We start from the raw sequence: 13,751 nt of genomic DNA, 5'->3' as shown, positions 1-13,751 counted from the left end.
CTTTCTCAAAGTGAATCTGACCAAGGCTCAGCAAACCATGAAGAAATTTGCCGACTGCAAAAGAAGGTTTTTGGAATTCCAAGTGGGTGATTATGTATTGGTTAAGCTTCAACCATACCGTCAACATTCCATTGCCTTGCACCGGAATCAAAAACTGGGATTGCGCTATTTTGGTCCTTTTCAAGTGCTTGAAAGAATTGGTCTTGTAGCCTATAAGTTGCTGTTACCCCCGACAGCGAAGATTCACCCAATTTTTCATGTGTCGGCATTGAAACCTTGCAAGGGTGAGCACAATGTCCAGTATATGCCCTTACCTTTAACCACTAATGACCTAGGTCCTATCTTGCTGCCTCAAACTATCTGTCAGGCCCGTGTCATTCTCAAATAGCAACAATCAGTCCCACAAGTGCTGGTACAGTGGGAGGGCCTGCCTCGGTCAGCTGCAACATGGGAAAATTGGTCTGAATTTCAGGACAATTACCCAAACCTTAACCTTGAGGACAAGGTTAATTTTAATGGAGGAGGTAATGTTATGATTGAAATTCATCATGAGGGCACAAAGGACAAAATAAATAAATTAGAGCCAAATATTACAAGTGGACAGGTGGCATGTGATCCTCAGATGGTGCATGTGAGGAGAAGCACAAGAGAGAGAAAGGCTAACAGAAAATATTTCTCTGCAGTAGCTTAAAAAGGGAGCAACAAAGAGAATATTGGGGGAAAAAGTTTTGTAATCAATTCTCCCTTCCTCTGTTATCTGGTGGCTGAGTAGTACTCGCCATTTCCCTTATCCTTCGTTCCCTTTTGTTAATTTCCTCCAAATGGCAATTTGTTGTACTTGTTAATTTTCTATAGTGACAATCCTAAATTGTACCCTCCTACATATACAATTTAGTGAAATATTTCCAGTACCTATTTGTGCTTTGTTGAGTATAAATTCTGACCTTAACAAAATCCAATGAGGCCTTATATGACCATACATACATATTTTTAGTATACACATTGAGTTATTAGTGTGAGTTCTATACATGCATATATTACATTATTGGCAACGTAAATAACATAAAAACCTCAAAAATAGAAATTGTAATCTAGAAAAATTATAGCATTTACTCATATTCATTATTTTAATTTTGTTGATTTATTTTGTTGGTTGAATTAATATTTTTAATATAATATTAATTGAATTTACTTCTCTGCATGAATAAAGTAATTTACATGATTGCATGTAAATATATGATTTTCTATGATCTGGTAATTGGGAATGATAAGGATGCAGATAATATAGCATTATTATTATTTACTAGCTTTTATTGTCTTGAGTCAGATGTTTGAATAAAATTTAAAACATTTACAGTATTTTTTTAAAGAAACAAATATAGAAAACATCCTTACCGAAAAAATCTATTGAGAAAAACTGGAATAATGTTAATATAGATCTATATCATAATGGTGTCAATCATTAAATTTTATAACATGTATTTTTTAGTTGAATATTACCTTTTTAATGTAAAAAATAAATTATTGCACATGAATTTCATTGACCTTAACAAGTAGTTCATCCTTGTATAATGATTTAAGTTATAGGTAATATTATAAAGATATCAATTAGAAGGAAGAAAAAAAAGCTTTTTGGAAAAATGGTGATTCTCGAAATGGTTGTCTATTTTATTTTTTTATTTAACAGTTCAATTCCTAAAAATCAGTTTTCCTAAATGAATATTGTGAATTTTAAAGATTAACACTTCAATTGTTTAGCTTATAAAAATAATTTTATGTTGTAGTTACAATTGTATTTGCTTCCTCATCATGTTTGGTTTATTATTAAGGGATTCAATTATTCAACTGCCCTTTCTCATCTATACTTCTATACTATTAACAAAGGGAAAACACAAAATAACCACCCATCATGGTGTAATTTGTGTTTTCCTATTTTGCCCTTAATATCATTTTATTTTTACCAAAAAACCATATAATATTATTTTCTTATTTTATCCTTATTATCTTCTTATTTCAGCCATACATTTAGCGCAAAAAATTATATTTGAATTTATAAAATACAAACTATACATTACAAACGACGATAGGAAAGCGGGTTGACAAGCACGGCAGTACATGTCAACACGCTAGTAATAATAAGCACACAAAAATAGTCTAAATTGTTGAATGGCGCGAAACCGTTTTATGAAATGGTGCAGAAATTTGTTTTCTGAATTGGGGTATGAAGGAGAACATGACACAACTTGGCTTACATAAAATTTGAAAGTTGTTATTATATCTAGGTTAGGAATGAATCGAACCAATTCGGTATTGTTTGAAACTCAATTCATTAGTTAACTCAATAAACTTGGTTCGTGAACTAAACAAGTTGAACTTCAGCTAAAAATTGAACTCGTTAAATAAATGAGACAAACTTGAGTTGAATATAGTTCGACTCGTTAGGTTCATGAGGTGACTCGATATATATATATAAATAAATTATTTTTTATGTTTATTATGACCTAAATATTATTCTTTATATTTATTGTTATTATATGTATAAATAAGATTATGATTATATATATAAAACCTTTTATAGTATTTTTTTTAAAATTAAATTAGTTATTTGAGTTGTCTAAATGAATCATTCGAACTGAACCGAACAGTTCGCGAACTTTAACCGAACCGAACTCGAGCTAAAAAAATAACTCGTATCGAACTCGGGTAGAGTTTCGAGCTGAACCAATCCTTATCGAGCTGAACCAAGTTGAACTCTGGTTCAAATCGGTTCAGCTCGTTTCCAGCCCTAGTTATATCTATCATGCTAAATTGCTAGTTTATATAAATACCCTTGAAAGAACGATTATCTTTCCTATCTATTTGTACCAAATAATATTTATATTGGATAATATTTAATATGTATGTGTGATCAAGAAAATAGTTAAATTTGACATATTGATCAATATGGATGTTAATGAGACTGGGTAGGTACGAGTAACTCATATCTTTATTCGCATTATTTGTAGGTAATGTATATCTACGAGTACGTAACAGATTTTTTATTTGAATTATATATTTATTTATTTTTTAATAAAATATATATAAAAATAAATATTATATGAATAATATAATATATATGGTAAATTTATAATTATAATACAATTATTAAAATTTATTATAAAATAATAATAAATTAGACAATATATAATCTTAAAATACAATTAAAATTTTATAATATATATATATAAAATATTTAATTTATAAATAAATTTAAAAATATACATGTACTTATGAGTATCATAATATTTGTTCTCACTTATAAACTATTATTATGGATACTTATTAGATATTCACTAATAAAATACTTTTGATACCCTAATCAATAAGGGATGCAAGAATGACCAAAATGCTAAAATGTAATACAATCATTTTATATATTTAGTAATGTACTAAAATTCATGCGCACCAATGAGAACCGTTAATATGTGGTCGGAATCTAATGAGTGAATGATTTTTAACTTACTGTCACCAGCAAAATCATTTTAATGTCTTACTCATATCATCCTATTACTCAATATTCGGTTTTAATTATTTACTTTATACTAAATTATACAACTTGAATAACATAAAGTCGTTTGATTTCTCAAATCCTCCATGGAAGGAATGACATTTAAATTAACATTTTATTGTGCACCCAGTCCTAGTCATTGCCAATGCGTTTACTAGAAAAAACCCGCTGTAAACTCCAACTATGCATCATAATTTACTGTATATAAGACATTGTTTGTGACAAGTATAATTTCAACAACACTTTACTTCCTCAGTTTTTTTTTCTTTTCTGGTAATAACGATGACTAGAAAGAAGGTGAAACTTGCATTCATACTCAATGATTCTGCAAGGAAGGCAACATACAAGAAAAGGAAGAAGGGTTTGTTAAAGAAGGTGGATGAACTTAGCACCCTTTGTGGCATTGAAGCTTGTGCTATAGTATATAGCCCTTATGAGCAGCAACCAGAGGTTTGGCCATCCCCATGGGGGGTCCAAAGGGTGCTTTCCAAGTTCAGGAACATGCCAGAATTGGAGCAAAGCAAGAAGATGGTGAACCAAGAGATTTTCCTTAAACAAAGGATTCTGAAGGCTAAAGAGCAAGTAAAGAAACTGAGGAAAGAAAACCGGGAGAAGGAGATGACTCAACTCATGTTTCAATGTCTTAGTGCTGGTAAGATACTACACAATAACTTGAACATGATTGATTTGAACGATCTTGCCTGGTTGATTGACCAGAACTTGAAGGACATCGGCCGAAGGATGGAAACACTGGAAAAAAATGGTCAGGTGACTCAAAGCCAGTCTCATATGGCAGCACCACCACCACCACAACAACAACCACCAGCACTGCCAAGTAGGGTGGCGAAGAACGAAGAAATGACATTGATGGATCACGGCCATGGGCTGGAGATGAATGCTGAAACCGTGCCAAGGCAGTGGTTCATGGACATGATGAATGGTAATGGTAATGGGAATGAGACAATGCCATTTGGAGAAACCAATCTTCAGAATGGCTTTTGGCCTAACCCATTACTACCTTGAAAATTTTGTCATGGATTGCCTCATTATAGGGGTTTGTCTCTATTCAGATGCCTGAGATTTGTTTTTCTTATTTATCTTCAGTCTGTGTGAATGTGAAGACATGATACTACAGTATTCTCTTCACATCTGTATCTTTATCTCAAGTTGTGATTGTTGTCTGTTTAAGAAAGTTCACTTTCAAAAATGTACTGGTTATTTGAATAAACAAAGTTTATTGGTGTGGCCTTCAACAGTATTGCATGCACAAAACTACAATTACAAAAAAATAGTCACAAAATCACAATCAAACCAATTTGTATAATTTGTTTTCAAACAAATTTGTGTTCCAAACCAATTAGAGGGCTTAGAATTTTGAATTCTGTCAACAAAAAAATGTGTAACAATTTAAAGCAAGCTACAATAAAACAACAGGCTTAACTTATAATCCCATGCTTGTATAACTTGTCACTGCCTTCAACTGGTGATTGACTTAATGCTGGTTTCCTTCTGAGCTGCTCTGCTGCATCAGATTTTATCACAGCACCCGCGTTCCAATACCAAGGTTGAAGATATGCTGAATCAACCAATGAGGATGATGAAGATGGATAGAGTATTACTGAACCCAAATCTCTACTTCCATGCCTTGCCTCCTTTAATCTTGTTCTCACTAACAAGCCTCCTAAGTCTTGTTTTTTCATTTCTGATACACTTTTCAGTATTGAAATGCAGAGGAGAAGCATCAGTACTGCATCTTCTTTGGGCAATACTTCAACAACCAATAGCCTCCAGTTTAGAAGGGCTGTCGCTTTTCCATCTGGGTCATCTTCCGTGCAACGGATTAGTGTCAGAAAACCCTCTTCATCTCCCTCTTCCCTGATCTCTTTCTCCTTTAACTCAGATTTTGTTTCTTCACTTTTGCACTTTGTTGTTTTCTTTACTTGATACTGCATTTGTCTCCCTTTCAATAACTTTACCTGCAATTGATGGGCACAAATTCGGCCAACTTAAGAAGCAAAATTCACACTTAATTTCACGATAATAATTAAGAGACGTCTCTACTCTACCGTTGATTCCGGAGACGTTTGGTTTCTCAAACTAAAGGTAAGGCCTGACACTGATAGTGATGACTCCCATTGTATAATCAGTTCATATCCTGTTGAAAAGTCCCATGTAGCTTTCCATTGGTCTGCTGATTCCTTTGGTGTTGCAGTGGCTACCAACTTCTCTGTAATAGACAGACACAGAAACGATAAATATTTGAGACTAGCTCCAACAAATGGTTAGAAGCAGAAATATCATGTAGCATTTTGATTGGTTGTCAAGCAAGGAGTCGAGGAAACATGTTGTGTACAAAATATGTCAGCAACAATGGGATAACACATGTATTTCCCGTTGTTATTTTTTAAATGCATGTATACAAAGAAGATAAAAGTGAGAGATAGAGATAAATAAATATAATGTCAAAATACTATGTTCAAATAACATAACTCGTGCAAAAATGGTGAGTGGAGACAGGAAGAGATGCGGTTATGGTATTTAATTTTCGTGCGTCAACCAAATAAATCAGAACACCTAATCTAGCTAAACTATAAAATGTAACCAACTTATTGGTGGCTTCTCTACCTTTAACATGTAATAAAAGGAATTTTATTCATACTTGAAACTACTTTGCTTCTGATATATTTTGAATCTGGACTAATATGAAAGTTTAGTTTATAAAATTCTTCACACTAATGGTGTTCCTACTTCTTAGTTTCCATGTGTACATAAGGTGTCTGTAAGGGAAACTGTGACAAACACATTTACCGTGATTTAATTAATGTAAGATATAGATAAAACATACCAGGGGCTCTACCAATGGAACCAGCAACATAAGACCAAGACCCTTCACGTATCTCAACAATTCTATCCTCCCACTTTACAGCCAAAGGAGTTTCACCTCCTCTTCTCCAAAATCCTCCTCCAACCCTTTAATTCAAACATTTGCATGTAAGTAAGCAAAAAATGCATCACAGTATTCACTCTACCAACAATGTCTCAATTCCTAGGTAGATTTCTAAAAGATTACCTCATTCTGATAACAAAACACACTCTCCCTGCATGATCAAGAACTGTGCGAGACAACCATCGCCCTTCTTGTGGACGATAATTATTCATCTTCAGAATCACATCAGATATCATCGCCCCAGAATCATCTGTGACTCGATCCGGTACACATTTCAAAAAGTATGGTGCTTGAGCTGGTGGAGTTATTGACATAACAACATTCACTTGTTGACTAACTTCCTTTTCCAAAGTTAGAGAACCTGCTCTCAATAGATCATTCCAGCGAAATGTTACCGAGTCTTGCAGACTACTTCCTTTTAAACAGGTACTACCGCCATGACGACGATACTCAATGATAACTCCCTTAGTCCCAAACTCACAGTAAAGATGCCAAGCTTTTTTCCAAGAATCAAAGGGGAAATTGGAGAAGGCGTTATCTAGCTTTAGCTCACTATGACACCTTAATATCCGGAGGCGTAGGAAATCACGATTTATATCCTTCTGTGATGCCTTTATCCTTGGTTTAACCCTCACGAATACACAGGCCTGTATTGTAAAATTTATGTTCACTTCACTCTTTTGCAATACTCAGATTTCTATGCTGTTCAGAAGATATATTGTTTGGAAAAGGTTATCTATTGTTGCAAAGCCACCCGCCACATATACACTATATCAGATATGAGCTTTGGCTAGCTTCCTTATATAGATAAGAAAATATAACAAACAATTGAAAGGAGTGCTAAAGTCTAAACTTTAAAGAACATTTATTTCGGATTTTACTCTAAAGTCTAAACACTACATGATTTTACTCTTTTTAGATTTTACAACCAGATTGGTGATGGACTCTCCTAACACTGAGCATGCAAATTACTTAAGGTCATTTACAGTAAAGAGAAAAAAGGAAATAGCAATCCCACTATACAACACACTAGAAACCATAAAAGGAAAGTCAACAATAGCAACCGAGAGAGCTCAAAATTGACCTCAAGTAAAAATCTTGGAAGCATGGACCTGTATTTTGTATTAACATCTGTGTCTGATCCCTCCCAACTTACAAGAGACTTGATTGAGATAGCCCCTTCCAATGACAAAGCCACGTCTCCGCCAGCTTTCTCGTATGGCTGATTGAAAGCCATGTCCCACAAATTCTTGGTTTCTTCAACCTCCTTTTCGTTCACGGTTTTTGAAAGAGTTGCCACCACCTTGTGAAAATCACTGTCTAAGGCTAATGCTTTCAAATCTTCCAGATACACTGTTGGATAGCTCTACTCCAACAAACAAATTGAGAGCAATATAATGAAGAGTCAGAAAAGGGGAGCTGATAGCATGAAGAAAGACTCAGCTTGTATATCAGGTTGGGGAAATAATAAAAGAGTGATGTTTTGTCTACAACCACTTTTGTTGTCCCTTTGGATGTTATGATGTTTCATGACAGATAAGAGAAAGTTGTCAAATTTAGTAGGAGAAATAACATTATTGTCAATAAAAGTTGATGGGCAACACAGTAAAAAAGATATCATCAAGTGCATAAGCATTTAGTTGGAGAAAGAAATGGAAATTAGTGAACACATCCACTTAGAAAAGGTAATAACATTAAAGTGAAACACAGAAACAACAACCTGGTGGGTGAGCCAGATTAACAAAATGTCAGAGGTAGGAACCAAACGTGTAGAGGACTGATGACCAAACCTCTGCAGCATATACAAGAATCTCTTATATCTCTTTCTAGCAGCTACCAAGTACACCACCTCCGACCTATACCCCTCTCCAAACATTGAACACAACAACCTTCGCTTCTCTTCGACCGCTTCCACTTCCTTAAAAACAACATCCTCCTTCCTGGGACCATTCTCCTCCGAATCCCAACTCGCTTCGTTCTCAAATGGCTGGCTTGGGTACTCAGTGCTCCATATTTCTCTGCATCTCATCAATGCATATTCTCTATTCTCTTCATCAAATATAGCTGCTCTACCAATCACTTTCGAAAATCTCCTCTCACAGTATTCCAAGTAACTTACCTTAATTATTAAAAAAATAATCAGATATACCAGATTATATATGTAATCTTATCATATAGGACTTAAGCGTCTGTTTTTCTAAACCTTCCCATAAACTCTCTTTAAAGTATTCCAATAAGATTATTAAAGACCTTATAGAAGTTCCTAAGCTTTATTGAATAGAGAGTCACATGTTCTATTCCAAACTTTGTAACACCGCATATAATCTTTGTTTCTTATTGGTCAGAAAAGTAAAATATGAATTAAATATAGAAGTGTTACTTACAGGGTTCAAAGTGTGACAGAACCAAACCCATTCAACATCAAAGGGAGGAAGAATCATGGGAGGAGCAGAACCCGGCACCGTCAGATTAGAAATCAACGGCATCCACAGATCATGGTACCTGCAAAAAACGGAACACTATGTCAAGATTAAATCTCCACCGTCAAATGAGAATACCAATAATAGAAGCTTTTTTCTAAAGCGTTGACTTGACCTTCGTATGGCTTCAACCAGAATGGCTCTATGATGGAGCCACACAGAATCCGCCACGTTTCTCAAGAACTCGATATTTCGTCTTGAAGCCGATACGAGATCGATTCCTAATCGTATCGCGTCAATTTCCGGTAACTCGCCAAGGCTTCTGGACGATGTGTTTGCGGAGATTTCTGAACTGTTGAACGTTTCCGACATCGTTTTGGTATAGTATGTTGGAACAAAGTGAGAATGAAGCGAGATCTATGGTTGTGATTTTTAACGAGAATGCTACTGTTGTTTAAACTGTGGAATCGTTGAAAAATGAGAATTAAAAACATGTTTGTTGGAACAAAAAGAGGAAGTGGAAGGAGGAGAAGAGGACAAGAATGAGTGAGACTCTGACAGTTAAGGTGGCAGTGTTTGGACACGTGTAAAGATGAAGTCAGTCATTGTCTCAGAAGGGTCTCCACTCTCCTCTCCTCCCCTAGTTTTTTCCTTTAGTTTTATGATAACTTGTTTTATCATAATCAACATCGATATAAGGATATAATCATATAAGTATAATAATATATTACATTTTTCTTATTTTTTTTAGTATCATTTGCCTCTTTAGTACCAGAGGAGTCTCATTCCTCATAGAATTACCTCTTTCACAATTTAATTAAAAATTGACACCTAATAAAAAATCATAAAAATATAAAATAATTTTTTATATTACTTAATGAAATATGATTAATTTGGAACATCAAAATACCAACTTTTTGAAACATATAATCATTGTTTTTCTCAAAGATGTATTGGAAAATGGAGTTTATTGAAGTCAGATATTATTATTCAGAACAAGTATCATATAAAGTAATACATAAACAAATACTTGTCCTTTCTTAAAATTTTAATAACAAAAATGTTACTTCATTATATATATAAATAAAGTAATAAAAATATTTTACTATATTACTTTTTTCTGTTTATATAATATTTCTCCTACATGATTCTTACTCTGCTATTCAATACTGAGGGAGTTCTTCTCTCTCATTTTTGGTGAAAAAATGTGTTATTTTTATTGATAACATATTGTATTTTCATGTTTGAAGCAATTGTCTCTTTGCTAGGATCTGCCGATTCCATCACATTGTTGTTGTTGGGCTGTGTTGACTAGGATAAGGCAAGGCTTTTGTCTAAATTACAGTTCCAGTTCTTTATTTGGTGTTTTACTGTTTTTATCCAATTACTTATTTTAACTATAAGTCAACATTTACTGCTAAAATTTAAAGTTTTGAATTTTATAGAAGATAATTAATCTCCTTTCCATTTTTTGGACCTTCTAATATTGTCATGTGAGGAGAAAATATGTTTTTATAAGAGAAAATATGTTTGTTGGATCATACAAGAAGAAAAAGAAGAAGAGAAGAAGATGAATGAAGAAGATGAAGTTAAGGAATGAAATTGAGGCACTTTCTATTTCTGGAAAATTCAGTTAGTTAAGTTGGGTATGCACTTCTATTTATAGTAAGATTCCTAACTAACTAAACTAAGCCTTTTGAATTACATTCTAACCCCCCCCCATCTTCCTTAAGCATTTGAACCTTTCTATCTTCAAAGCCTTGGTCATGATGTCTGCCAATTGCACCTCTGTTTTGCAGTGAGATAGCTTGATTTTTCCTTCAGCCACTTGTTGTCTAATGTAGTGGTACTTTGTCTCTATATGTTTGCTTCTGCCATGGGAAACCGGATTTCGTGCTAGATCAATGGCTGACTTGCTATCTACCATTAGCTCAACTTCATTGCTTTCTGTTATGCCAATTTCCATCAACATAGATGATAACCAAGATGCTTGACATGCTGCTGAACAGGCAGCTATGTACTCTGCCTCACAGGTTGACAAGGCAACAACCTTTTGTTTCTTGGAGCACCAAGATATTGGTGCCCCTGCTATGATGAAAACATATCCCATAGTGCTCTTCCTATCCAAAATGTCTCCACACCAATCCGAATCAGAGTAGGCCATGAGATGTGGTCTGATTCTTTCATCTTCATGAGGAAACACAATGCCAAAATCCATTGTTCCTTTCAGATACCTTAGGACTCTCTTGGCTGCAAGCATGTGAGATTGTTTTGGATTGCTCATGAATCTGCTGGTTACTCCTACACTGAATGAGATTTCTGGTCTGGTATGACAAATGTATCTCAAGCTTCCTACAATTTGCCTGAAAACAGTTGCATCAGCAGGCTCTTCCTCTTCACAATTTCCCAGCTTTTGATTTAGTTCAGCTGGAGTTTCAGTAGGGTTGCAGTTCATCATTTTAAACTTGTTGAGAATCTCCAGCAAGTACTTCTTTTGATGCATGAAAACTCCTTTGTTTGTGTATTGAAATTCCAGACCAAGGAAGTATGCTAGTTTTCCTAGGTCTGTCATTTCAAATTCCACTTTTAGGCTGACTTTGAGTTCTTCAATTCCTTTAGAGCAGCTACCTGTTATGAGCAAGTCATCAACATAAAGGCAAATTAATAGGATGTCTTTGTTCTGGTTTGTGGTTTTGGTGTACACCCCATATTCTACTTCACACTTCAGGAAACCAGAGTTGGAAAGGAACTTGTCAATCCTTTTGTTCCAAGCTCTAGGTGCCTGTTTCAAACCATAAAGAGCCTTGTTGAGCCTGAGTACTTTGTGTTCATTTCCTTTGCTGATGAAGCCTGGTGGTTGAGTGACATACACCAATTCCTCTAGAGGGCCATTGAGGAAAGCTGATTTCACATCTAGTTGCCACAAATTCCAGTTTCTCCAGCTAGCTAGAGCAATGATTAGTCTTACTGTCTCTAGCCTAGCTACTGGTGCAAACACTTCAGAGTAATCAAGCCCTTTCTTCTGCATAAACCCTTTGGCTACAAGCCTTGCTTTGTGTTTTGCTATGGAGCCATCAGGTCTTAGTTTGACCTTGAAGATCCACTTCACTGATATAGGCTTCTTTTTATCTGGCAGCTCTACTAGTTCCCATGTGTTGTTCTTTTCAATGGACTTGATTTCTTCCAACATGGCTGCTCTCCATGTGCTACTGGATGCTGCTTCTTCAAAACTTATTGATTCTGCATCAGCAAATAATGCCATGTGTTGTACTATGTCACCCTCTTGGTTCACATCATCATCGGGGTTCATTACATAGTCTGCTAGCCAGTGTGGTGGATTTCTTGTTCTTGTTGATCTGTGTCTTTCTTGCTGAGGTGATGTAGTTGTGTCAGCTCTGTTCTCATGCACCATTGATTTATCAGTTTCCCAATCTATTTGTATTTTAGCCAGAGGTGTGTAATTCTCCTGCATACTTTTCCAAGAGTTTGGCTCATCAAAGACAACATCCCTGCTGAATATTATTTGTTTTGTGTCAGGGTTGTATAGCTTGTATGACCCTGTTGAGTTGTAGCCCAATAGGATCATTGCCTCAGCCTTGTTGTCAAGCTTTCTTCTCCTCTGGTCTGGTACATGTCTATAGCACAAAGATCCAAAGATTCTGAGGTGTTTCACAGAGGGTTTGATACCTGACCATGCTTCTTCAGGGACTTGGTTATCAAGCTTCTTTGTTGGGCACCTATTTAGTATGTATGTTGCAGTAGCAGCAGCTTCTCCCCAATATTCATGAGAGAGTTCCTTGCCTCTTAGCATACTTCTAACCATGTTTAAAATGGTTCTGTTTCTTCTCTCTGCTATGCCATTGTGCTGTGGTGTGTAAGGAGCAGTCACCTCATGCACAATCCCTTGCTCTTTGCAGAATTCTTCAAACTCTTTTGAAGTGTACTCACCTCCTCCATCAGTTCTTAACACCTTGATGGATTTCTCTGATTGCTTCTCTACTAGAGTCTTGAACTCTTTGAATATTGAGAATGTATCACTCTTGTTCTTTATCAAATACAGCCATAGTTTTCTGCTTAACTCATCAACAAAAGTTACAAAATACATGCTTCCTCCTAGGGAAGGTGTGTCAAGAGGGCCACATACATCAGAGTATATGACATGTAGGAGGTCATTTGCTCTGGCAGGTGTGTGTGCACTGAATGATGTCCTTGATTGTTTGCTTATTTGGCAACTGTCACATACTTTGTTAGGGGCTTGAATTAGTGGTAGTCCCTTGACCATTTCTTTTGATCTTAGAAGATTAAAGTCTCTGAAGTTTAGATGTCCTAGCCTTAGGTGCCACAACCAAGATTCTTCTGCTAATGATGTTGCTGCTAGGCATTGAGTCTCAATTGTTCTTAGGCTAACCTGGAAGGTTCTGTTCTGTGCAAGGGGTACTTTCAATACTCTCTTCCTATCTGCATCAAATATTTCTAGGACTCCATGATGCATCTGGACAGAGAATCCTTTTTCCACCAATTGTCCCAAGCTGAGTAGGTTACTTTTCATGCTTGGTACATATAGCACATCTGATATCATTACATTCTTCCCATCATTTCTGCAAATTAGGACATCACCTGTTCCTTCTGCCTGAATCAATCTGCTATCTGCAAATCTCACATTACTTTTCCTGCTCTCATTGAAATTCACCAACCAATTTCTGTTTCCAGTCATGTGGTTTGAGCATCCTGAGTCTATGTACCACTTGTCATTGCTGTTTGATTCATCATTTGTGGTCATCATTAATAATACTGGCTCATCATCCAGACTTTCAGTGCTTTCCTTCTTGACCAAGTA

At 35.5% G+C, this 13,751-nt stretch overlaps 2 protein-coding genes across 2 annotated transcripts; one reads left to right on the top strand and one right to left on the bottom strand.

The window, feature by feature from the left end:
* On the top strand, positions 3,776 to 4,763 carry LOC109336374 (agamous-like MADS-box protein AGL80). Its single transcript, XM_019572928.1, has one exon. The coding sequence runs from the start codon at positions 3,830 to 3,832 to the stop codon at positions 4,568 to 4,570; it is 741 nt and encodes a 246-aa protein (XP_019428473.1). The 5' UTR covers positions 3,776 to 3,829; the 3' UTR covers positions 4,571 to 4,763.
* On the bottom strand, positions 4,848 to 9,467 carry LOC109336373. The gene is made up of 8 exons (XM_019572927.1): positions 9,090 to 9,467; positions 8,879 to 8,996; positions 8,215 to 8,613; positions 7,579 to 7,860; positions 6,618 to 7,141; positions 6,393 to 6,517; positions 5,614 to 5,774; positions 4,848 to 5,523 (listed from the first exon to the last, which is right to left on the bottom strand). Exons 1-8 carry the CDS (start codon positions 9,284 to 9,286, stop codon positions 4,984 to 4,986), a joined length of 2,346 nt encoding a protein of 781 aa, XP_019428472.1. The 5' UTR covers positions 9,287 to 9,467; the 3' UTR covers positions 4,848 to 4,983.

Source organism: Lupinus angustifolius, chromosome LG20, assembly GCF_001865875.1.
Source record: "Lupinus angustifolius cultivar Tanjil chromosome LG20, LupAngTanjil_v1.0, whole genome shotgun sequence".
Taxonomy (NCBI): Eukaryota; Viridiplantae; Streptophyta; class Magnoliopsida; order Fabales; family Fabaceae; genus Lupinus; species Lupinus angustifolius.
This window is presented reverse-complemented; position numbering and strand designations above follow the sequence as displayed.